General features: G+C 40.0%; 1 protein-coding gene across 1 annotated transcript in view; it reads left to right on the top strand.

Annotated features, from left to right (window-relative positions):
• NRG3 (neuregulin 3) overlaps positions 1–27,498 on the top strand; it is a gene marked incomplete at its 5' end in the record, with an annotated part of 1,035,788 nt that overhangs the window by 443,420 nt on the left and 564,870 nt on the right. Inside the window, one exon of the mRNA XM_034663597.1 lies at positions 19,189–19,318. Within this exon, the coding sequence (XP_034519488.1) occupies positions 19,189–19,318 (130 nt within the window). The remainder of the gene's footprint in view (positions 1–19,188; positions 19,319–27,498) is intronic.

The following is a 27,498-nucleotide window of genomic DNA, read 5'->3' on the forward strand; positions in this document are numbered from 1 at the left end:
CGAGGGCACTGGGGAGCCAACGGTTTTCTCTTCTGCCACTCTATGGCTTCCTCGCAGCTTAAGTCCAGGGAGGATCTCTCACAGACAGACATCTGGAAAGGACTTTAGTGGCTCTTGAGCCCAATTCTCTGCCCTATGGAAAAAATCCCTACAAATGCCCATGATGAGTGGCCAACCCATCCTGTGCTTGCATACCTGCAATGATGGGGGATCTACCACCTTACAAGGCAGTCCCGTGTTATATTTGGAATCACGTCTAGGCTTTTTGGAATTTTTCTTTTCATGCATAAGCCAGGAAAGGCAGATTTCACGTTGCCTTATCTCTGAACTGGCATGAGATCAATATCACAGGGACAGTCACTTTTCTTATCTGTGATGGCTCTAATGGGATCGATTTGTGATATTTTGATCTCAAATGCTTGGGAAGGCCATATACAGAGAAAAAGTGACTTTTGTGATCTAACATTAACTGCCAAAATCCAGTCTCATCAGGCAGTTTTTAAATTAGAAGGCTATGTATGTCTTCACAAGAAACAGAATGAGGCAAACATAGGCATTTATATTTGGTGCAAGATCCTCACCCTAACAACAGAAAAAGAATGTTTTTCTTCTTATATAGGCAATCACACAGAAAGGATCAACAACCAGGATCCTTAACGTAATTTTTCATTTTTTGAAATCCTACTTGCATAAGGGACATAGTCTGTTTACAAAGAAGCCTTCAGTTTTACAGTAAAGTATGATGGCAAGAACATAGTCGGATATGTTTTTTGATCAGGTTGTATTCCTGCCTTTGATTCTACATTAAGGTAGGTGGTCTGTGGCAATGGGAGAGAAAAGATGAGTGCATCCTGGCCCCTGCCTTTAGGGAGCTCACAATCTTCCCATTGGGAGGCAGGAAAAACGAAGACCCATAAAAATCGCTGGCACTCAAGACAGAGTGATGCATGTTATAGCAGCGGAATGCTGAGGACGCAGGGAAGAGGCCAAGGTTAATGCCAGGTGGGAGGATTGGGGAAAAGTGCACAACTGAACTAACCGATCGTGTGTTGTGTCTGGGAAAATGAATGGGGTGTCGAAACGCAGAGCTTAATGGGAGAATATTGCAACATGGAAGCATTTTCCTAGAACATCTCTCAGTGCAGAATGGGGGGAGCTTCCAAAGTCTGCAGTTAACAACATTCTGCAAGCACGTTTTCTCTTGGATTGTGTGTGATCACTGTACCCAGAGCTAAGGTTTGGGGGATTTGTGTGCTTATTTTGTTGGTAGGAGAGGTTTAAATAAATATTTCATAACTTAGCAATTTGAGTTTCTGGGGTCTTCCCAGCACCTGCCCAGAATATCTATAGGTAGGAGTTCTTGGTTCATATTTATACCCTGCATTGATTCTTTTTTTTTTTTTTTTAAAGATTCTATTCATTCGTTCATTCGACAGAAATAGAGACAGCCAGCGAGAGAGGGAACACAAGCAGGGGGAGTGGGAGAGGAAGAAGCAGGCTTCCAGCAGAGGAGCCCGACGTGGGGCCCGATCCCACAACGCCGGGACCACGCCCCGAGCTGAAGGCAGACGCCCAACCGCTGCGCCACCCAGGCGCCCCCCTGCATTGATTCTTAATTTTGAGCTCCTTTTTATTAATTACGGGCATTCACTGAGTGGTTTTGTTAAGAAAATAGCACATTCATTTACCTCGATTAAGTTTTCTTTTCAGTTAATTACACTGAGTGACCTTGGGGATGTTTAAGTGTTTATGAAATGGACACCAATAACATGAGTGTGTTGCACTGGAGATACGGAGGTGTCTGTATTTGAGTAATGATATCCATCCAGTCTCACCAGATCCTGGAAATTGTTCAGTCATCTGAAGGAATAATATGCATTAATTCAAGCTTACTTTATATTAAAGTAGGCATTTTGAAAGGACACTGTCAGCAGACCCAACAAAAGGATAATACCATAGTTCTAAGGAAGAGCCAACATTTATTGAACACATGAACTATGTGCTGTAGTTGCATTAGTTTATTGAATCCTCATAAAAACCTATCTGATACTGTTGGCTACATGCTCACATTTTATCATCCATGACCTCCCCTTCTAATTGGATTCCAGTTTTGTCCTGATAATCAGTCTGCTCTCCTCATGGCCAGGTGCTTTACTAAGCCACTCAGAGGACTGCCAGACCCCATGCTGGAGACTGGTTAAGAGTGAGCAGGTGGGGGCACCTGGGTGGCTCAGTAGGTTAAGCATCCGACTCTTGGTTTTGGATCAGGTCTTGATCTCAGTGTTGTGAGATCGAACCCCGTATTGGGCTCTGTGCTGGGCATGGAGCCTGCTTGGGATTCTCTCTCTCCCTCTGCCTTTGCCCCTCCAGCTCCCACACATATACTCTCTCTCTCTCAAAAAAAAAAAAAATGGGCAGGTGATGCAATTTTATGTAACATTATGTCTAGATGTGATGCCTAAAATCATGGCGGCTACCTGTGATGAGGGAGCCTAGCCTAAGGATAAAACCATGTTGTAGCTGAGCTAAATGATTCCTGGGTCCCTGATGATCCCATTAAGCTACTAAATTAGACAATTCAGGAACCAGGTCTAGTTAAATGAAATAATGTTATTTTCCTTCTGAATGAAGCCATTTTGAATTGAGTTTTTTGTATTCTCAGCCCGAAATCACACTAATTGACACAGGTAGGTCCCTATTGTACAAATGAAGAAACTGAGGGTGTAAGTAAGTTAAGTAACCTCTCCAAGATCATTACAGCTAGCTTAATATCAGAACTGGGATCAAATTCAGGTCTGTATTACTCCAAAACCTATGCTTAGTTTTTGGTTATGCCTCTCTTGCATATGCATCTTTATTTGAAATTTACAGCACCAAAGCACTTAAATCAATGTCAAGCATTTCTGATAGTTCAGATATATCTAATATAAAATTCATAAGAAAGCCGCCATCCCCAATCTTTTATATTAGGAGTTGGCAAACTTTCTCTGTAAAGGGCCAGAAAGTAAATATTTTAGGATTTGTGGGTCATGGGGTCTCTGTCACTTAACTACTTAACTAAAAAGCAGCCATGCAAATGAATTTAGCTATGTTCCAATACAGTTTTATTTGCAAAAACACATTGTGGCCCAGACTTGGCCCATGGACCAGTTTTCAGACCCCTGTTCTATATGAACTAAATCTAATTCTTCATTGAGTCTCATCAGCTAGGAGGGATGAAATTGGATGTTACTAGGTATGTACAAGAAAATGTCACACCAGAAAGAAAGGAAGACATGGAGTCCCAGTGTGGGAAGGACACAGAATATTCCGCCTTTGCCAAATCTTAAGGTGTTAAAGAGGGTGATTATGTTTCTACTTTGTAGTGCTGATTGGGAAACAAGCCAATACAGAGGGAGGGGGCATCTTATGATCCACCATTAGAGAAGCAAAATCTGGAGGGTTGCTAGCCTCATATCTGTGCCTTATTTGGAATTTCTGTTAAAAATCCCCAATTGTCTCAGCACTGCTCTCAAAAACCACCATTTTCCCCTAGTACCTAAATTATTGAATGATCCACAAACACTTTAATACATAGCAGCTTTTTCTGCAAATGGAGAGATAAGGGTCGGAAATGAACAGATGATTATAGTTATTTGATTTCAGCTTTAATTGCTTTCCAACAGGCACAGAGAATGGACCAATTTTCTCAAAACAATATTTGTTCTGAAACAGAGGTCTGGGAGTAAAGTTTTGTCAATAACGCAAGGAGCTTTGGGGAAGTAAACGATGGGTTTTCTTTCTTTTTTTCTCTAATGGTTTGCAGTGTGTGTTCCCTTTCTTTCAAAGGCATAGCATGAAATTGACAGTGATTATTTTTTGCAGAATCTAAAATAGGAACCATATTTGTCCCTTTTACCTACTAATAAACTGGAAATACAAAAGAGGGAATGTGAAAAACCAAGGTTGAAAGACAGGGAAGGAACATTTTCCCTGCTCCTACCCTCTGCAACCACTGAGTTACATTGTGTCTCCATGGATTTGCCTATTCTAGACTTTTCTTATGAATGGAATCATGTAACATCCCTTACGTGGAGCTTCTCCCACGAAGCATCACACTTTCAAGTTTCGTCCATGCTGTAGCATGTATCAGTACTTTACTACTTTTATTGGTGAGTAATATCCCATTGTCTGGATATACCACATGCTTCCATTGATGCTTCCATTTTTTGTCTACAAATCATGCTTCTACGAACATTCATATACAAGTATGAATATTTGTTTTACATGAAAATTTGTTTTCAATTCTCTTGGGTTATATATCTAAGAGTGGACTTGCTGGTTTATATGGTACCTCTGTTTAACATTTTGAGAAATCACCAAACTGTTTTCCAAAGCATCTGCACCATTTTTCTTTCCTACGGCAGGCTATGAGGTTTCTAGCTTCTCCACATTTTCTTTGCCAACCGTCATTATTGTCCATTCTGGTGGGGATGAAGTGGTATTTCATTATGGTTTTGATTTTTATTTCCATAATGATTAATGTTGTTGAGCGTTCTTTCATGTGTTTGATGTATGTGTGTGTGTGTGTGTGTGTGTGTGTGCACAAACATACATATATGCATATATATACATATACTCATTCATTCTTTGGAGAAGTTTCTAATCAAATGAAAAGCTTTAAAGAAGAAAAAAAACATAAGATAAAATGAATATTTACTAGAAATCAGTAATGGATTGGGCCCTTTCAGCTGTTATGAAAATGAATAATGAGTAATATTATAATCACATTTTATAGATAAAATTTATAAAAATTGAGGACTTGCTGAAAAGCAGGTAGACATGGTTGAGCCAAGAGTCAAACAAGATTGATAGATCTTTCCTTGGTGCCATGTGTATTCTAACCATCCATCTCTTGTCGACATTTCCACAGATTAGTAAGACAGTGATGATTGAATGAAACATGAGTCCCTCTCTTCCCTGTCAAAGGACAAAAACATAAACCAAACCTTTTGAAGAATATTGCAGAAAGGTCTCAGTTATTGTCCTGAGATCAAAGAGATAGTAGAGTTGCAGGCTATACCCTTGTTTTGTTTTAAGATTTTACTTATTTATTTGTTAGAGAGAGAGAGAAAGAGAGAGCACACAAGTACGGGGAGCAGCAGGCTGTGTGAGAGGGAGAAGCAGGCTCCCCGCTGAGCATGGAGCCAATGTGGGACTTGATCCCAGGACCCTGGGATCATGACCTAAGCCGAAGGCAGATGCTTAACCACCTGAGTCACCCAGGCACCCCTGCAGGCTGTACACTTGTGACATCGTCATGTTTCTGGTACTGGGTGGCATTTCACTCTTTACTAATCTAGTCTCTTTAGTAGCAAATGGGAAACCCACAAGCTGCCCCAAGAGGAGCATCTTTATATTTGAAATTCTGTAGCCCTACTCAGTCTCCAAACAAGTGCCAAGAAAACTACAAACTCTGGGTGTCACGGGTACGTTTGCTACCCTCCTTCCCTGTGCAGCACTTAGCAGAATGAACTGGGCACCTGAGAGTCACCCATACCTGGTAGTTCCTGGGAAACAGCCACATGCCTTGTGATCTTGGTACTGAGTTCCTCAGCTCTACCCCAGGATCTAGTACAGTAATGAAGAGTCTTAGAGTCAATGTTCTGTGATAGATTGTTAAATTAATAAATGATTTTAACTGGCATTATACAGAGACACTGGTGAATTGGACACTTAATAAATACATGTTGACTTACTTAGTAAAAGGGAAAGAAGGGGAAAAAGTGCTTGGCGCCCAGCTCTTGACAAGATCCACTCTGCAACAGTGTTGCTTTTTCTCATTTAAGCCTCAGGAAACCCAGCGAATTATAGGTTTTCACGTATTCAGTTTACTCGTGTTCAAAATGCCAGTGAGTAGCCAAGTTGGAATGCAAACCCCAATTTGCACACATACATTGCAGAACATTGGGTTGGTTATTACGCCTACTTGGACTTGATCCCACCTATGGAGGCAACGGTGCTGAGTTCCACTGTGGACAAAGAAATAAGGCTTGCCCCCTTGTGCTTGGGATGCGTCCTGTTGATAAGAGGATGAACAGGGTGACAGAGAATGAGACTTTGTAAGGCAGTGAAATGAATGATGTGTAGGAGATGTGGGGGAAATGTAATTGTTTCATAATGTGATTGCATATTCCTAAGACCTGGAAGTTGTTATAATGGTAAATGGCCTAGTGACTGAATGAATTTTAGTTTGTCTGTTTTGAACAGATGTGACATTTTAGGGGTTAACACTGCATTATTGACTTCTGTATATTTAGTCAGTGCTTTTTGGGTCTTTTCTCTTAACCCCCCCCCTTTTATAAATGTAGATATGTTGAAGTTCAAATGTCTAATGTTTCCAGGGGCTCTTGACTTTTAGTGTGTTTCTGCTGTCCCTTTGTATTTTCTTGGTCCTGATGCTTTGGTTGCATGTTTGCATCTCCTTTCCTCCTTGGGCAAGCTTCTCATTGCCTTGCTTTCTAGGAAATTGTATCTGTTCCATCTCGTTTAACATTTCTTTATCTTCTCTTGTATATCTAGCAATCTGCTAGCTAAGGTGGGGGCTGCAGATACAAGACAGCTTGAAGACCTAGTCCCTGTACTTGAAGAACCATGTGTTAGTCTTTTCTAGTCCTTTAATACAATTTTCATAATTTTTGCAGTCAGCCAGCAATAAGAACTCCTTAAAGTCTCTGATATTTTCTTTGGGGAATTTCTCTTAATTGACTATTCTTCACACCTAGAGTTATAGGCAAAATACTCAGGAATGATGGATGTGGTGACCAAGGCATTATGCTAGGTAAAATAAGTCAGACAGAAAGACAGGTACTCTATGATCTCACCTAAATGTGAATATGAAAAAGCCAAACTCATAGAAACAGAGTAGAAGGGTGATTATAAACTCATCTCTCAAAGGATCCCAATTAAGCACACAGTAGAAGTAGAAACTGCTTTTTCTGTGTGAAAGCAGCATTAAGGTGGGTCTAGTTCCCACCTCAGCCCACTCTCCAAGTCCTTCTTATGTAGCTGTGACCGTGGAGAACCAAGCCACTATTTGCAGAGCTGCTGTCTCTTTGAACTCTCTTCAGACATTTGACAGAGTGAGCAAGTGCATAAGCAGGGGTTCAGACCCAGGCCCACATTGCCCATATGGCTGCCATGCCCATGCCTTTCTCATGACCCATGTAGAGAAGGAAGTGCTTGAATTGCTTGAACATGAAAATAAAGGATCTCAGCAAGAGCCAAAGCTATGAAGGGGAAAAAATAAGATTTTAAATAAGTGAAGTGAATGATGTTCATTTTTATGAAGAAATTTGGAGAATCGTGTCAATGTTTAGACATTATTTCAAAGCCATAATAGCATGAAAGGGAAATTTGAAAGAGGAGGTAATAGAAATTTCCAGTGTCAGGCACTGTCTTTGTTTTAGTTTTTGTACCCACCTACCTTCTCCCAGGCCCTACCTTACCGAGTGTTTCATTGTGTGCTCAGATCGACGGGTGTGGGGCGGGTGGGTGAAAACATGAATGGGTTACTGAAAAATAGCGCTCCTGATTGCTCTTCCATTTACTCATAATAGAGTGACTAATGGAATTTGGCAAAAAGAGGCTTGGATACACACACCTTAAAAGAGTCCCAAACTTAGAGCAGGTGGAAATGTAGAATGCTGAAGAATGTGCATTATGGAGTTGGGCGTCTCTGGGTGTTAATTCCTGCCTTTCCATTTCATAGCTGTGAAATCCTAAGAAGATTCCTTGGTCCCTCTGTACTTCAGTTTCCCTTCTGCAACATGAAGATAATATTTAAATCTGAATAATAGGTTTATTCAAGCATTATTATCACATTTTGACTTCTAAGGTTTCTGTTTATCCTAAGATCATCTAGTTTCAGTTGTTACAACTAAGACAGCTAAAGACAGATTTAGACCATGAGAAGGTCCGATGTACAGCAGTTTGCTTCGTTAATTGTGTTAACTCTTAACATATTGCAGTTGTTTTACTCTAATTGGTGGGTAACCACTGCTCAAATCCCCTTGAATGAAGTCTCTCCATGATATCCAAGATGCCCTGCACCAGGGTTCCCAAACTTCCTCAGTATTAATCCAGAAACCGAACATGGCCTGGCAGCCATCCTACTCCACCTTCCATGTGAATCACCAAACACTGGCAATTCTTCTTCATAAATCTCTCTCCAATCCACCACTTCTTCCCCTCTCATCTCACCTGGACTATGCTGTATAGGCCTGCCTACATGTATGCCTGCTACCCTAAGATGAATTATCCACATTGTAATCAGTTTACACAGTTGTGCAAAAATACATAATGATGGATCATTTCCTTCTGGAAAATCATTCATTGGCTTTTTCTGGCTTTTATGATGAAGGACAAAACATTTCTAAGCCTGTCTGTCTCCGTCCCCAACTCCTACACAGTACCTGCCCCCCATTGTCAGGACATAGGCCACAGTTGTTCAAATGGTCCATTTGTACGTCCCCTGAGGCCTTTGCACATGCCCCTCTCTGCAGGGGGCACTCTGCACCCCACACTCTCACAGTCATCTCTAGATTTCATCCAGGGCACATGTTATGAGACAATGAAACATTCTGCCAAAGCTACATTCCTGTGCAATATTTGTCTTATCTACAAAATCCTTCAGGTCCTTTTGCCGAGTGCAGGGCTCTTCTCATGGGTGCGTCCCCCACATGGGACAAGACCCTAGTCCCCTAGATGTGCTCTCGTTGTCTTCATTCGTTCAAGCAGAGACGTATTGACGGTTACTTCCCACATAGGCATGGGAAACCCAGTCTTTAAGCTAATTTATCAAAGCTAACAAAAATGAGTCTCTCTCTAGGGAAAATTCTCAGATTCCCCATGAGAAATAATAGCCTTTGTTATTATTTTCATCTGTTTGTCTCATAGACCTTAGGTTTCTGGAAGATAGGAATTTGTTTTTTTCTTTATTTCGTGTGTGTATGTGCGTGTGTGTGGTGTGGTGTGTTCCCAGTAAATAGCCCGTCACCAGCTGCCCAATAGTTATTCAGTAAATATTTATTGAATGAAAATATGCTACAGGCTGAATGATTGTGTCCCCCCAAATTCATATGCTGAACAGTAACACCCAATAATAGTATTAGAAGGCGGGGGGTCTTTTGGGGGTGATTAGATCATGAGGGTGGAGGTCTCCCAAATGGAGCTAGTACTCTTATAGAGACCCCAGAGAGCTCCCTCACCCCCCCTTCGCCATGTGAGGGCATAGCAAGAAGTCAGCCATCGATGAACCAGGAAGCCCTCACCAGACATCAGACTTACTGGCATCTTGATCTTGGACTTCCCAGACTCCAGAATCATCAGAAACAGATTTCTGTTGTTTATAATCTACTCAGTGTATGGTATAATGTTATGGCAGCCTAAATGGACTGAGACAAAACCCTCACACCAACCCTGAATTAAAGATTTTTACCTGTTAGAGATGAGACTTTTTATTTTATTTTTTTTTAAAGATTTTTTATTTATTTATTCGACAGAGATAGAGACAGCCAGCGAGAGAGGGAACACAAGCAGGGGGAGTGGGAGAGGAAGAAGCAGGCTCATAGCAGAGGAGCCTGATGTGGGGCTCGATCCCGTAACGCCGGGATCACGCCCTGAGCCGAAGGCAGACGCTTAACCGCTGTGCCACCCAGGCGCCCCCAGAGATGAGACTTTTTAAATTCCCAATAGAGACTTCATTTCTTTTTATCAGTCTTGCCAGGTAATTTGAACTGTGAGTTGACTATCCCATAGGCCCAGGAAAGCATGAGTATATTACTCTGAATGAGTAGCTTAAAAATCCAGGATGCAAACAATAAAAAATAAAAAAATAAAAATAACTTCTCCACATTAAAAAAAAAAAATTCAGGATGCAAGAGGTCAATAGGAGAGCTTGTCATTGACACAAAGGCAGCAGTCACTTAACATTGGTCAAAAGAGGAACATATAGCTAGATTTTTTTTTATTTTATTTTGTTTTGTTTTGTTTTTTTCCTGCGAAGTGGCCTTGTCTTCTGTCTGGTGCCAAAGTCACAGAGTATTTGGTGGAATTTCATGTGCTTATTTGGAAACATCAGGGTCTGGCTGCCAGAGGGATCACTTCCAACTTTTTCAGACATTCCCTTACTTACACAGGAGCAGTAGCATTGGAAATTACAAATGGCATTATAACTGCATAAGTAATTCCAGTACCATCAGCCAAGGAAAGAATATGACCCTTTGCAGGTGATTGGCCAATCTTGATTTCCGTAAGGAAGAAGAGTGCTGAGATTTTTTGGGTGAGGCCTTTCAAGCTTCTCTAGCATAGAGACCTCAGCTAACAGACTTCAGGTCTCGGCGTATCTTCTAAGTCAGGTGTATCAGGGAGTTGTAATGAGATGCTGTTTTAGACCTGAATCACTCACCTCTTCGTTCCACACCACGTCCCCTAAGCAACTTTCTATTGGGGTTTGATTTCCCATGCAAGAATGCCTTTCAGAATGGGACTGCAGTCGATGCTGGGGACAATGTTCCATTCTCTGCTGTTCTTTATTTCCCCGATGCGCCTTTGCATGACATATAGGGGTGAAAGCCCCTTGCAACAGCCAGCCATCTGGTCTCCTGAGCTCCGCTGAGAGGCTTCTGTGAGTCAGCAGGTGACACACTTACCTTGGTAGCACACTTGAGCTGCCTAAAACTCCGGTTGTGTTCTCATGATACAAAATTGTAAAACACTCCCTCACTTGCTCTCTCACAGGTGCCAAATGTAGAAGGCTCCTTGGGACTTCACTTTCCTGTCTCCCTCTCACATTTCTTGGGTTCCAATAACACTGGACAAAATCAGGCCCCTTCAAGGCTCTGTGACCTTATATATGCTGTTCTTTTAACCTATCCACACCAGCAGGTGCCTGCACAGCAAAACAGTTCAGATTGTTTAAGGCGTCTGTGAAGTGTGAGCTCCTGCTGAAGTCTTCCCCAAATCCTCAGATTAGAAGTAGCTGTCATTATCTGGAACTTCAGTAAGTCTTCATTCCTGCCTCTAGTACTGTGGGAACAGTGATCACCACTCAGAATTGCAATGTAACTCTATGCATGTCTGCTTCCCACCCTTTTCCCACACTAGACTTTGAGTACCTAAGGACCTGGCAAGGCCAACTGTCTATTCCTAGAATTTATCTCACGGCCCGACACGTAGTAGATGCTTAATGGCAAGCTTTCTGAGAATTGTAATTGCTGTGACAGTAATGATTATGCTAACATCACCAGCACGCACATACCATCAGCATGATAAGGTAAACACTACCTTGTAGCTCTGTATCTATAATAATGTGTTTAGAGTTAAATGATAAAAAAAAATACATATATCTCTTTGGGGTGCCTGGGTAACACAGTCAGTTAAGCGTCCGACTCTTGGTCTCTGTTCAGGTCATGATCTCAAGGTTGTGGGATCGAGCCTCACATTGGGCTCCGTGCTCCATATGGAGTCTGCTTGAGATTCTCTTTTCCTTCTCCTCCACCCCCATGCTTGTGCGTGCTCTCTCTCTCTTTCTCTCTCAAATAAATAAATAAATCTTTTTTGAAAAAGTCTCTATGGTCATGGGAATGGACCCAAGACTGACTGCTAAAGATCAGGATATTTTCTTTTATGCTTATGGGTTTAAAGTGGAAAGTAAATAGTCATATATCTTTAATAAACATGTATATGTTTGTTTAATCCATAATTTTCTCCCAGATTCAAGTCTTGCCTGTCATGTATACACAGAGGTGATATTCGGAGTATTTAATAGGTAGTATGGAAATGCCAGGACCAATCAGAATAAATCTGACTGTAGCTGGCGCAGAGTCAACAAGATCAGTGGTGTGGTTGGGTGAGTCTGAGGATCAGTCTGTGGAAGAAGAGCAAGACTTGGGTTTTCTATGAGCTTATTTTTAGGTGCCTTCGAGATATCCATCAGGAAGGGAAAGGTACGCAGATTGAGTTCAGAAACACCAGTGGGCTGGAGGTATAGCTCTGGGAGTTACTGGCATGTTGGCAACAGAATCACCCAAAGCTGCTGCTTCTCAGAGAGTTACCTGGAAAGCTTGTTAACTGAACATCCCACCACTCACTTCCGGTTTCTGGTGCAGTAAGTTTGGGATGGGGCTCATGAACTGTACATTTAATGCTGATGCTGCTGGTCTGAGGACCATACCTGGGATAGCATTCACCCGGGGGATAAGTAAAAGTGGGGCAGGGAAGAGCAGGGAAAAAAAGTGGTCTGTGGGAAGGAGTATAGTGGTTAAGTCAGGCTGCATTGGTTTGAGTCCAGAAGCTACCAGCTAAGAACCCCATGACCGTGGGTCAATGATATAACTCTCTAAGACTCAGTTTCTTCATTTGTAAGATAAGGAAAGTAAATAATAGCATAAATTCATAGTGTTCTTTAAAGCCAAAAAATAACTAATGGGAAATGGTTAGCACAGTGCAGAGTGTACGTTGGGAATTATTTGAAGACTAGTTCTTGAACCATCTGGCATTTAAGTAAAAGTTACACGAGACAGGTGGCAAAGACTAAAAAGCAAAAGGAAAATCAACCTTATGTGATAACAAGGGAGCCAATGAAAGGTTTTTCACAGAGGTGGGAGTGGCTGAGTGTGGGTGCTTCTGAGAGTTCAAACAAGTTGAGAAAAAAATTTGTAAACATCCATTAGATTTCGAGACACCCAGTGACACAGACTGGACCATTTCAGTGGAGCGACATGGGGAGCAGAGATGGTGTGTAGGAAGCATGTAGCATAGTACCTAGCGGAAGCTCAAGGGCTTGTGACAAGACAAAGACTCCAGTGACAGTAGTTGCCAACTGTTACTGCTGATATGTGTATGCATGCAGGTAGAAGGAAATAGATTCAGCTGTAGGATAAACTCTGCAATTTCCAAATAAATGCATTTCTATCAAACAAGCTATGTCTCGTTCAGGCTTATTTAAACTGGTGCAGTTTTAGAAGCAAGATTTCAAGGTGGCAGGTATGTCATGCAAATTTAGGAAGGGTCCTTTCTACAGTTGCTATGGGAGCGGGTGGTGGCTCTGGGATACATCAGGAACTGTCAGTTCTCACAGCAGCCCCATGACTCAATTGAGCTTATAGATTCCTTGCCGCACATTCCCCATTTCTCCCATGCCAGCAAAGTGAACAATGTCTGGTCTCTGGCAGCAGGAAGAAAGCTATCTTTGCCCCTTGCCAGCTGAGAAGTGGTTTGTTTCCCTTTCAAACACTACTGCATTCTTCTTGCAATTTTCCTTAACCATTAAATATTTTATAAGTCAGTCTCCTGCCAGCGCTCCTCACTAGGTGCCCGATAAATGGCAGATTCAACTGGGAATTGTAATGTATGGCAACAGGTTTCATTTATACCACTGCCATGGAAGAGTCTGCTGGAGTTCATGACCATATTTAAATGGGTGCTAGCCTGTAAAGGTATTTTGCTAATCCTAAAAGCTTTTACATCGCATCTTAACTTTTCTTAGAGAATTCTCATGAACTCAGTGGGGGAAGGAAAAAAACTGGTCGATGACTCTGACATTTGCAAGCCGGGAGTGTGTGGAATGGACCCGGGCTTTATGCAGCCTGTCATCATTTTCCTTCGTCAGGTGTTCTTGCTCTTCATGTCTAGAATTCTTTTTCCTGTGCCAATTAAATCGTGTCCATTCAAGACCCAGCTCCAGTGCCAACCCTTTGGGAAGCCTTCAGAGATAACTATAGCCTGAATTAGGCTCTCCCTTTATTTTGATTATCTACTGCAATTATTATCTGTAATAGTCTATTTAGCGCTTTTGTTCTTGCAACAAAATCTGTGTTCCCACAGTGTGCAGTGTTGTGCTGGCAACAAAGAAAGCCTCAATAAGAAATATTCAGGTTCAACTTAGTACTTAAGGGGGAAAACCAGTCATTGTTTTAATTCATTAAAAAATTAACTTCCATTGCAAAACCTGCAGGGATTTCTATTTCCCAGCCTTACATTTTCTTCCCATTTTTCCTTTAATGAATTAACCACCAGTACTTCCCACTGTGCGTTTAATTACTGTACTGATTGCTTACTATGTATGCTACATGGTGTGGAAAGAATACAAAACTTAAAAGCAAAGCACTCTCCCTGACCTCCCTGGGGATAGAGACCAAAACCCATAAAAATATAAGAAAACACATTAAACTACATATAACAAGTGCCAGATGAGTGGTCTGGATAATTGTAGGGCCCCTGAGGTCTCAAGTGAATGGGCAGTGTTCCTCATGCCAGCAGCTACACTTTCTTGACCTGAGATCTTGAACTTTGGTTGTGGTGCTTGGAAGGACCATCCTTAGCACCATCTCTGTTCATCTTAAGCTTAACATTCCTTTATCCTCTCTTTTAGAATATCATCCCTAATTTTTTCTCTCTTCCTGTCCCTTCTTCCCATGGAGTTGTTTTTTTCCCCTCCTCTTATCAATTTCTATACACTTTACCTAAATTTTTTTTGAAGCTCTTCTTGACTCCTAACTTCTAAACATTTATTCACATGGAATTTTTCTTTTATGAAAAGCATGCACAGTTTTCAGTATAGAACATTTAGAAAAATGCTCATGTATAAAAAGATCATTCTTCTATAAACACCTGTTGTGTTCATCTCTCTGTCAGGCCATCTATAAGATCTTGGATCAGAGATGTGAAGACCCACTCTGCCCCTCAGGAGTTCATGGCCTGGGCAGATGGGAGATTCCTGGGCTGATGCAGGGGAGTGAATGATATCTGAGAAGGAGTTACTTTGCAATAAGAGAGAACCTTGAAAAACAAATGGGAATTCATGGGAATAGTAGGCTTCTCCTAGTTTACTTACCTGGACCTTCATCCATGTGATTTTTTTTGAAGACAGGCAAAACCTCTATAACAAATTTATCAAGTTATATTCCTAGAAACAGAAGATGCTCTTTGAATTTTAAATACATAACAAAATAGTACCATGTCTTGTAGCCAGTGTAGTGTATTAGACTATTGTAAAAGTGAATCAATTTAAAATATATAAACAGGTTTCAAAAATGCTGGACAAGTTTACAGATGAGAGTTCCATACCTGATTGTTAAGGTGTCCCAAGGTTATTTAGAGTTATGATAGTTTGGAGTTAGATCACATGCATTATGTCATTCTCCCAAATGTCCCCTATTTCCTCTTTAGAACAAAGTACTCACCTAGATATTTTAAAGCACACTGTGTCACCTTAGGGCACAGAAGGATAGTAAAGAGGTATACCTCATACTTTATTGTTATCTCATTTGCATTTATGTTTTATTTTAGATGTTTGTAATATATTTTATATGTAAGACAATTAACCAAATATATACATACATGCACTTGTAAGTAAATATACAAATATTGGAGCATGTCATCCAAAATTATTGTTGACTCTTTGATGGGCTGTGTTTGGTTATGAGTTATAGAAAGCCTAACATGACTAGGCATGACTATCTTTCCATTGACGTATTTGGCATGATGCCTTGCACGTGTAAAATTATTTTTACCTTGTAGTGAATTTCATTTACCTTGCCCAACACCTATGTGATTTTAGGTGAGTAGTGATATATGGACACTATATAGGGAAATGTTTAGGTAAATTCTAAGGTTTCAGATTTATTGATGATTGCAGTATACTGATAGAAGGATCAAGCCTAACATTCTGTTACTGTTTATTGTATTAAAATATTAAAAATATTTAACAGAGGTATTTCTTTGAATCCAGTCTGGTCATTGCAAGGGATAAGCCTGTGTATTTATCTTAAGTTTTGGATTCTCTAAGCTATGGAAATAGAAAACCTGAGTACACGTTAAGCCTGGCATCTCTGTACTCTCTCACCTTGGACTTTTGCAGGGCATTTACTTGGTTCTCTGATCCTCTGTAAGGTGCTGATAGATGATAACTTGATGGGGAAGGCAGTTGGTAGAATGGGGAGGTAACCACTGGAGACAGCACTTGTCAGATGGAAACTAATTGATTGTACTTTGCCATTGTATTGCAAAGGAGTCTGTAGCTTGTTAAAACCACTGATTATAAAATAAGGATCTCACTTGTTATGCTGTAGGTTATGTTAATGAAAAGCTGTTCTTAGAAGAATGATCAGTGAATATCAATAAGTGGATAATAAGAAATTAAAGGAAAACTTAACTAACTGATCATGAGTTAATATACTTCAGCAGTCAGAGTAGCAATCAACTGTGTGGTGTTTTATATTGGATATTTTGCTCAGGACTCTTGAATTTTAAATATTTCCAATAGAAAGGGAGATTGATTCTGTGTAACTATTTATTGCAAACTGTCTTGAGTAACAATCTTCTCTGTAGAGGACATCTCCTGGAAAACAGAAAATGTGTCTGTTTTGCAGAGCCTTTATTTCGTGCCAGAGTATTAACAGACAGATATTTTGAAGTGGAAAAATAAGTTCCTGTTGTACCACCACAAAAGGGGGGATATTAGAAGTGGGCTTTTTCAATGCCCACATTATATGAGCAGTATATTATATGAGTGAAGATTTGTGTGAATCTGAGAGCAGTGTTTGTTTTTCCAAAATTCCTCAATATTAAAGTAGGTATACTAAAATGATAAGATTGATGTGGAATTATATCTAACTTGTTGTAAGATATGCATTAACTTTTATGTGATTGTAATGTTGTCTTCAACAATCGTATCTTTTACCAATGGCATTTAAACTGTTAACAGTGGGGCGCCTGTGTGGCACAGCGGTTAAGCATCTGCCTTCGGCTCAGGGCGTGATCCTGGCGTTGTGGGATCGAGCCCCACATCAGGCTCCTATGCTATAAGCCTGCTTCTTCCTCTCCAACTCCCCCTTGCTTGTGTTCCCTCTCTCGCTGGCTGTCTCTATCTCTGTCAGGTAAATAAATAAAATCTTTAAAAAAAAAAAAAAACTGTTAACAGTGTTAGAGTGATCAAGATTTATTGAAGACATTTTTTACTGAACACCAATTGTGATTCAAGGCTCCACCTCTGACCTTAAGAAACACACAGACTAAGGAAACAGATAAACAGGTGAACAAATGGCTGCTTGCAGCTTTGAATGTTGAATGCAGTGATGTGAGTGATAAAAGGTGCTAGGGAGACACAATGGGAAAATGATGTAAGCTTTGAAGGATTTCTGGATGTCTTTCAGCAAAGTAAAAGATGGTCCAGGAGGAAGAAGCTGTGTGACAGCTCCTGGTGTTTGGAGAAATACAATAATAATTGGAAATGAAGTTGTGTGTCTTAGGGTACAAGATGACACCAGACGGCAACATTCCACATGGTCTGTGTCCTTCCCTGAGGAATTTGGAGTTATTCCTATGGGATGGGACCTGCTGAGGATTTTTAGATGTGGGAAGGGTATGAGTGAATTTCCTTTTGGGTCAATCACATTCTCCTCAGTTTGGCTGATGAACAGGAAGAGGCTCATTGTGACTTCCGGTTACTAAGCTGGTTGGTTACATTAACCCATGCTATCGAACATTATTATTAATCTAGATCTAAGTAAAGGAAATTAAAAGATCTTAAATGCAGAATCATTTATTCATCTTTGACTTGTTATTTTATTTTTTAAAGATTTGTTTATTTGAGAGAGAGAGAGAGAGCATGAACAGGGTGGGTAGGGGTAGAGGGAGAGGAAGGAGAGCATCTCAAGCAGACTCCCCTCTGAGCAAGGATCCTGACTCTGGGCTAGATCTCACAACCCTGAGATCATGACCTGAGCCAAAATCAAGAGTTGACACTAACCTACTGTGCCACCCAGATGCTCCCATCTTTGACTTTTTCAATATATTTTTTTTCTCGAATGTGGCAGTGGAGTTGGTGCTAATACTTTAGTTGCTTAAAACTGTGAGACTGGAGTGTCTACAGGTGATACCAGAGTCTGTGTCCAGTGGATAGCATGTATTTATGGCTAGTTGCATATTTAGGGAAAGGATGTAGACATACAGCTTCATTTAAAAATGTAAGTAATTATGATTTTAAAAACAAAAGTTTAAAATAATGCTTAAAGGGGTGCCTGGGTGGCACAGCGGTTAAGCATCTGCCTTCGGCTCGGGGCGTGATCCCGGCGTTATGAGATCGAGCCCCACATCAGGCTCCTCTGCTGTGAGCCTGCTTCTTCCTCTCCCACTCCCCCTGAGTGTGTTCCCTCTCTCACTGGCTGTCTCTGTCTCTGTCAAATAAATAAATAAAATCTTTAAAAAAAAATAATGCTTAAAAATGACAATAATTTGGTTCTGTTAGGTATTTACCAGAAACATTCTTCACATCTGAGATTCTGTTTCAGAATTTGGAACATTTGCATTTTAATTACATAAGAAAAGGGAAAAAAAATGGAAGAATGATTGGTTCAGCTATTAGTCGATTAGAGCTGTAACTAAAAACAAACAAACAAAAAACTCATAGAAACTGACATTGGTTTCCACAGAACAGTCACAATATGCATTGATCAGATGTTTAATGACATTTGGCAGTAATAAAGGGAAGGAGATCCTGTTTCAATCTTTCAAACAATATGTTTGTTAAAAACTGAAATTAACAACAGTGGATTTGAGGTGTTTGGCTGCAGATTCATTCAGCTCTTACTGTTAATGTGTCCTCAACGGGGGCTTATAGAGTGATTGCAATTGCTAAAATCCAATGGCGAAATAAGACAACTGAATACAGTGCTTGTCTTAGTCAGTCTGCTATAATAGATTGGGTAAACCACAGAAATTTATTTCTGGCAGTTTTAGAAGCTGGGAAGTCCAAGATCAAGGTGCCCGAAGATTCAGTGTCCAGTGAGTGCTATCTGCTCGCTACATCACATGACTGCAATGGGCAACAGAGCTTTCTGGGGCCCTTTTGTAAGGGTACTAATCCCATTCATGATCTAATCCCCTCCCACAGACGCCTCCACTGACACTGTCTCATTGTGATTAGGTTTCAACCTGTGTATTTTGGGGGGCACACAGCATTCAGTCATACAGTGTGACCATATCCAGCTTCATTTCTCCAGTCCAGTGGAGGGTCTGTGCTCTCTCTCCAGGCCGGGGGTCACTGCCCAGGAGAAGTCCTCAGTGCTCAGAGCCCAGCCAGGAATGGGGCCTGGCAGTGGCAGGATCCGCTGCTGACAGCAGTTCTCTCTGTGTTTCCCCTGACAGATACAACGACGTATTCCACCGAGCGATCTGAGCACTTCAAACCCTGCAGAGACAAGGACCTCGCATACTGTCTCAATGATGGCGAGTGCTTTGTGATCGAAACCCTGACGGGATCCCATAAACATTGTCGGTAAGCCACTGGTGGCCAGCACTGGGGGCAGGCCCTCAGAGAGGCCTGGCAGCGGAGGGCGGTGTGTGAGCTCTGGAGTGTACGTGGGTTACATTTGGTCCAGCTTTTGGAAGGGCAAAATCAGGAGTCTTAATACGGGAAGGGGCAATGCTGTTTCTTTAGTATTTGTGGAAGGTAAAACTGAATTAAAGTAGACAAGGTCTGAATTTTACCTGACTAAGCAAAGAAGGGTTTACTTTTATATCTACCAGTTTAATAAAAATAATTGTTTATTCACTTTAGAAGCCTGCATTTTTGGTTCAGGACTTAGGCATATTGGCCTGCACTCGGAAAGAACCCCTTCTTGCACAACTACAGACTGTGGCATGGCAAAGCAAACTGCTCATCTAAGATCGAATGGCTCCATGTTGATTGTGAACCAAACCCCAGACTGTTACTGTGTCCAGAGAAGACTGAAACTCATCTTGATTCTGCCCTCGTTTATTAATTTCATTATTTTTTTAACACCTCTCTTGATGAAACAGTCTCCTGCAAGATGTTGTAAATGAAATCATAGTCCTGTTATAGTCTAGGTAGAGAACTACTTAGGGAAAATTCCCAGTAGAGATCAGGAGGTGTTTAATTGGTTTTTAGAGACTTAAGGTTATATAAATGCTAAAAATAAAAACAAGTGGAGATAAATAGTACACTTTAGGCACTGCAGCTTTAAGGTTCCATAGAAGAATCAAATTAGCATCCAAAAAATATTTCCCACTGAGCTTTTATTTCCAGCACTACCTGGTAATTTGTTTTTTCTCGCAATTGTATATGCTTCAGTGATCATATAGACACACCCCTTTCCTTCTCTTTACTCTTCTCATATGACACACTTATTAAATTAATTATTCTGAATCATGAAGCATGGAAAATTATGACTTTTTCCTCTACATATCGCTATTATAAAACTTTATACCGTGTTGTTCTATTAAGATGGCACAGAGAAATGCGCCTTGTAGCTAGGAGCTTGGAACACATTGGCAAATCCTGCCTGGCTCTAAGGGCCACCTTCAGTCCATAAGGAAGATGAGTTGTCCCATGGGCAACACGGGTTTGGAAGAGCTGATAAGTGACAGTGGCAGATCTCTGTAAGAGTTACCATGTATTACCTGACAGATAAGAAGAACTGGGATCTTTCCTCATGCTTGAGAGCATGGCTTCCATGTGACTTGGGGAGTGCCATTATATGTACCCCACTTACAAGATCTACATCCCATTTCTGTCCTCTGTGAAATGGGGTTGGGGATGAAGGGGAGCGGGAATGCTCCTTCCCACATCCCTCTTCTTGTGTTAAATTTATTAGGTCAATGTAGACAGAGGTAGAAAGCACATAAATGACTTTAAGGCCTCAAGGCAGAAGCCAAGTGTGTGATCTATCCATTCAGAGCATGAGTTGTATCCAAGCTCTCATAGATACTCAACAGTACGTTAAAGGAATTGTCATGTGGAAGTGGGCAATGTAGTCAATTAAGTTGGAATTCCTAACTGATTGGTGGAGGGATTAATCAGAAGTCTCACCTAAAGCAGTGACTTTCGGGATGGTGTTTTACCCAAAAGAAGGATCAGATCAGACCCCCATCACAGTATGCAGGTGGGTATGATTAATCATTTGAAAAGTGTGAATGTTGAAAATAACAAGATAATTTTTTCTTACTCTTTTTCAACATAGAGCCTCACCATATTCTGGATTAGTTCACGCTGTATTAGTTTGCTAGGGCTGCTGTAACAAGCACTACAGATTGAGTGGTTTAAACAAGGGAAATGTATTTTATCACAGTTTTGAAAGCTAGAAATCTGTACTCTGGGTGTCAGGAACCTAAAGTTGTTTCCTTCAGGTGTCTCTTCTTGGCTTATAGATGGCTATCTTCTCCTTGTGTCTTCTCATTTTCTTCCCTCTGTATATGTCTGTATTCAAATTTCCTCTTATAAGGACACCAGTCATACTGGATTAGGGTCCACTCTAATGACCCTATTTTAACTTACCTCTGTGAAAACCCTTTCTCTGAATATGGTCACATTCTGAGTTACTGGAGGTTAGGACTTCAACGTATTAATTATCTAGGAGACAAATCCAGTCTATGATAATGGATCTCAGGACTGGAAAAAATATCTTTTGCTTTTGTGCATATGTGCATGTTTAATTTTTTTGCATACATAAGCAGAGATACATCTCTGATTTAGCTGGAATTATATATATATATATATATATATATATATATATAATTTTGACCTTCTGTCTTTGTATTTCTTGCATATTTCAGCACAGACAACCTGTTATTTAACATAGAGTCACAACATACCTAATCATGACAAAAGACCAGCCTAAGACAGAATTGGAACTCGAGTAGGTTAAAAGATGCCTATAAATCTCCTACTAGAGTGTATGAATAAATCACACATCGCGTGTGCCCACTGTTCATCTCCTGGGCTTTGCTGTGAATAAAAAGCTTACATTTGTTCCTGCATCAGCCACTTCTAAGAATTCCCATGTAGTTATTAATAATGTGCTATTTCGTATAGCACTCTATTTAAGTAGTATGTTTCATTCATTCTTCTCCATTCGCCAAATGTTTATTAAGCACCTCCACTCACCAAGATATTGTTGAATAAATACATACAGAAATGAACTTAGGAATTAAACGGGGCTGTACTTTGTCATGCACTTGGAGTAAGTGAAGTAGTCTGTTGTCAGGAAGTAAGGAAAACAAGGGAAAGTATTTTCACGTGACTGGCATGCTACCAGGGGTATCTTTGTAATACATTGTTACTAACTGGGCCATGTTTCAAGTTAAATTAGAAAACCACAATCTAGTATATTACAGCAGCAATATGTAGGGTCTCTGTGAATCTAGCTCATTAAATGCTTTACTTGTGACATTTAAATCTAACAGAAATCAAGATTATACTTTTTAGTATTTTAAAAGTAAATTGCAACCCAGTGATAAATCCTGTGACTGTGATCTTATGAATCAAAAAAATTTTTCTATGTTGAAAAAGATTGATCGTGCTCTAACACTTTTCTGTTTACTTGCATAAGAAGAATAGATGCAAACCTACCTGGATATCTCTGATAGAGATCCTGTGTGCTCAGAAATGTTAGCAGCATGAATGTTGAGATGAGGGAGGCTTCATATTTTTCTCTTTGTTATTTTCTTCCTCTTTAGTGTAAAGCCATTTTTAGTATTTAGAAATTAGAGAGCAAGCTAATGCAAATTTAAGAGCAATACCAAGATTCTAAAAATAACTTGACGGAGGGGATTTTAAAGAAACATAAATAGGCAAACTTGGTCTTGTTCAATTTAAAACATGCATTAAAGTCCTATATCATTGGCTGACAGACTGGTAAAAACAAAATCTGGTATGTTTTGGAACTTAGTGTAGAGTAGGGAGAGATCCATAAATCAGAGAGAAAATGAGAGGCTGATTGCTCAGTAAATTTGGTTGGCTATCAGGTAAAGCAAATGAAATTTGGATTTTTACTTCTTTCTTTATGTGAAAAGTTGTTTTTAATGAATTCAACAGCTAATATAATTAATAAATAAAGTCTTGAGGAAAACAGTCAATAAAACTATGTATTTATTTATATCAGCAATTGAAGGGACATTTTGAACAAAAAAAACAATGGAAGGAAAAAATAAACAGCCTGACAAAACATTGCTTTTTAGGTCTGAATACCCTAAATCAGAAATAAAATTAAAAAGATAGACAAATTATCAGTAAACTGTACAATAAATATGGCAAGGAATTAATAGTCTGATGAAGTCACATAGATCAACTAGTATAACACTAAAATTAAGTCTCAGTGGGAAAATGGGCAACAAGGGGAACTTATTCTTCCCTTGAAAAGGAATAAAAATAACCACTAGACATGAAAAATACTCAGCCTCACAAAGAAATGCAAATTAAAATTTTTTTTGCCTGTGATATACTTAACGATTTTTAAAAGCAAATAGTTTGCTGAGAGTATAGTGAAAGCACATTCTCATTCACTACCTGAGAGAGTACATTTTGTTAAATATCTTCTGTATGTAACATTTCAGTATGTTTCAAAATATTTATATTGTTTCTAAAAATGTAGTATTCAGAAATGTGTACATAGATTTATTTATGAGAATAAGATTTATTTGTATTAGAAAAAAAACCCTGAATTTATAATTCTGTATAAATTAGAATACAGCTATGCATTGGATGAATTCAACCTAGCTGGAATTTTCATAATGTTTTAAGGACATGAAAATGCTCATTATGTTATATATGAAAATTGGGATAGTCTAAAGTTTAACATACAACAGCAATCCAATTCTAAAAAAGAACTAGTGAAAGGACAACTATTTTCTTCTTCAAACCTTATGAATTTTCTAAGATCTGTACGTGACACATGTATTTCATTTATGTAATACCTGGTTCAGACACTTGGCGTTGCTTCTCATCTTTCCATTAAGAAAGATAGATAGTGTCCCCGTCTTTGTTAAATCAAGGTCATTATAGTTCATTATTATTGGGCTGATAAGAGAACTTCCAATTAAGCCCTTTCAGATTAAATACTACCAAGTCTATTTGAAAGTATCTGCTCCTTTTATTAATAATTCATTTACACTCTTTACACTAATTCTTTTCCATGCTGAATTTGTGTTTTAAAACAAAAAAAATTGGATTAAATAATAGAAAGATATATCCTACAGAAATAAAGGTAAGTGAGAAGGAAAGCAAGTTACTAGAAACTCGTTGAATCAAAATATTCTGAATAAAAGCAGGATATTCTCTAACGTATTTATTTTTATGTCATTTCTACAAATTTTAAGAACTTGGGAAATGGTGCTATCTGTAATCTATTTCACTAGAGTGAAAGAGGTAGCCATTGTGACTGAAAAGATTGGTAGGCATTTGACTGGGCCAAACTTGTTTTGAGGCCAAATTCAAGTTAAAAGGATGTGCCTCTGCTGAATTGAAGCTCATTAGATGTTTCGCCAGCCTTGCTGTAAAAATGGATTTTCAAAACTTTGGAAAGGATAGCATTTTAGCTGAATTTGATCTGAAGCGATCATTTTGGAAATTTGTCAAGCAATTCACTTGAAGATGCTTGACTCGCTTGAAATATGGAACTGCTAGAAAAAGAGAGAAGCAGTCCAACAGCAACCATTGCCCTAGGCAGTCCTTCCATAAATGGGCTGATGTACCGCGCAATCAGTGATGAGGGTGAAATGCTCCCAGGACTTGGGGAGCAGGGAAAGCAATTGCAAAGAGAGGGAGCCTTTGAGGAGTTGCTGTTCCTTACTTGTCTCATTCTGCCTGAGAAGGTTTGGAAATCAAAGCTTCTATTTTTAAGAGCATTGACTGGGTACAATGTAACCATTTCCTGATGATATACTATATAAAATTACAGGACCCTCCCTCTCCGTGCTTTGCTCTGTCACTTTGGAGGTCCATTAGCTGTCCCACCTAGTGAGGGTCCTGTTTATCAAATGGTTTTCCAGTAAGTGCTCTGAGCACAGCAGCTAATGATTCCCCATGGTTGACGCAAGGCAAAATGGAAATGGAGTTTGGCACATATCCCTGAACTCCATTGGCAGGAGATGATGGAGGCTGAAATTTCTCTAAATCCAGGCCTTGTGGCAGAATCCCTGCAGAATGGAGTTGGATAACAGGGTAAAGAGCCTCAGAAGAATTTTGAAGTTCATTAGATAAATGTTCATGAAAATGTTTGCCACAGTCCAGTCATAATTTGAGTAATTTGCAATAGCCACGTTCATAACAGACTGTCTACTGATTGCCCCTGACATGAAGAAATGAGCCAAGTGATAGATAACTGTTTGTCTCTTCTCTGTGGATAAAGTTTGTGAAAAGAGTCTCAGTGGCTCAAAAAGCAAAGAACAACAGCACAGTGAACATAATTTGGCAACTTGGTGACATGTAGGCATTGGTTTACTTCTTCTATTTTAACCTGTTTGCACCAGACCCCAGCTGGTATTCTTTTTTTTTTTTTTTTAAGATTTTATCTATTTATTCGACAGAGATAGAGACAGCCAGCGAGAGAGGGAACACGCAGGGGGGAGTGGGAGAGGAAGAAGCAGGCTCATAGCAGAGGAGCCTGACGTGGGGCTCGATCCCCATAACGCCGGGATCACGCCCTGAGCCGAAGGCAGACGCTTAACCGCTGTGCCACCCAGGCGCCCCCCTCAGCTGGTATTCTTAAAGGGCCACTTAAATATTGTGCACAAGACCAGAGAAGCACATTTGATAGAGAATAAAAACATATTTTTTTTTAGTTAGTGGTCAAAGATTCTTACCTTATTTTAATGTTTTCTAATTTCATTGACAGCTCTAGTTGAAACGTGAAATGGTGTTTCTTGAGGTGGGTGTTCTGATTTGGGTTTCTGGTTCTATCAAAGAATTGACATAAATATGTTTTTTTAAATAGCTTCCTTATATGACTTGGGATAAGAGGCAAATGTGGGCATTCAAGACATAGTCCTGAGTTAAAAACTTTGGACAGCTTTATACTGGCTGTATGAGGTTTTTCTGCAAGGCATTTAACCAGAACCTCCAGTCCTGTAGTGAAAAGAGAGTCAGAGACAGACAGAATTACTGGCCCTAAAGATTGATGCAAGAATGAAAAGTAGCAACATCTAGAAAACTCTAAATACACAATAGACACTGTGTATATGAAACTGTCATCCTCAGTTCTTTCCTCTTCTTCCCTTCCGGTTATATTGAAATCAAACCAAAGCATGTTTGCTGGAATCCTGTGAGAGAAATGGAGTAGGTATCATCTGTGTATTTGATTAAGAGGAGACTCAGGTTTTAAAAGGCGAGAAGGGGCAGGCCAGAGAATTCCTTATGCATTCTGAGGGCACAGGCTTCTCATTGCTAATTTTGATACTCTGACAAATTAACCAATTTCTGTTATTTCTCCCAATTTTGCAACCAGTTCTTGGTTTTCCAAGACTTTCTTCTTGCTGAATATAGCTTTAAGAGGAAAAAAAAAGTGTTTTTCCTCTCCTACTTCATCAGTGTAACTTGCCTTAATTGTGTTGGTGATTCCCATTTGGACTGGCTGGTTAGATGCAGTCCTCCACCACTAACTAGCAGATGGGCAAATTACACATATTCTCTGTGACTCAGTTTTCTTATCTGTTAGCTGGGGACAAAAATATTTCTACTTTACAGGATCATTGTGAGGATTGATAAAAGTAAAATGTACTTGTCTGGTATAAACACATAGTGAATTTAATGGAGTCAGTGGGGTTGAATATAATAAGGTGTGTATGTTGCTTTCTATCTGCACAGCTTTGTTTGCAAATCATATGATTTGTGCCAGAGCTTTGAGATGGGTGCTCAGAGTCTCCTAAGCACATAAAGTTCAGCTTAGACCCACTAAGGAGAGTTAACCTGACCCAGATAAATTATTGAAAACACTATAATAGCGGATCATGGGCAAGAACACTTTTTAGAATCAAGGGTCATTATCATTATTCAAGCAGTAAACTTCAGGGAAAAGCAGGAACAAGAGGCAACCTTTTGTTAGGCAAATTCTCCCTGTTCTGTAGACAGGAATATGCAGAAAACTCCCCTCCCCTGGTACTGTTCCAGCCATTTTGGCTGAGGACCCTCCATGCAACCCCTGGATCTGCCTCCCCAAGTAATTGCTTCCTATATGTGGGGGCTGCAGACCTGCTGGGTTGGAGCGACCTGGGAGCGCCCACACTCAGCCAGAATAACGTGATCACATTTGCCACAGTTTCAGTGAATTATGGATTCGTTCCCCAAGTTTATTTTTAAAAAAATATTGAGAACATATCCATAAATATCCTTTTCGCTAGAGATGTTCTATCTGTAGAGCACGTAGAGATGAACATTAGATATGGTAACATCGGTCCTGCCTGCTGTGCAGGCTTCTCAAGCAAACATTCTAGTAAGACCTCAGAACAGGACAAGGATGGCGGGGATGATCTGCCTGGGCCTCTGGGACAGTGAGAGAATATGCACCACCCTCCTGCAGGGTCTACTCCTCTAGTGAGGGAAGAACTCTTGCTCTAGTCTGTTTTACAACTTTGGGCAACATTTCCATCTTCCTGCGGATGGTATGTCTTTTCAATTCACTTTGGTCTGAACATCTTTTGAAAAAATTATATAAAAGAATTTTT

The sequence above is a fragment of the Ailuropoda melanoleuca genome, chromosome 6, assembly GCF_002007445.2.
Source record: "Ailuropoda melanoleuca isolate Jingjing chromosome 6, ASM200744v2, whole genome shotgun sequence".
Lineage (NCBI taxonomy): Eukaryota > Metazoa > Chordata > Mammalia > Carnivora > Ursidae > Ailuropoda > Ailuropoda melanoleuca.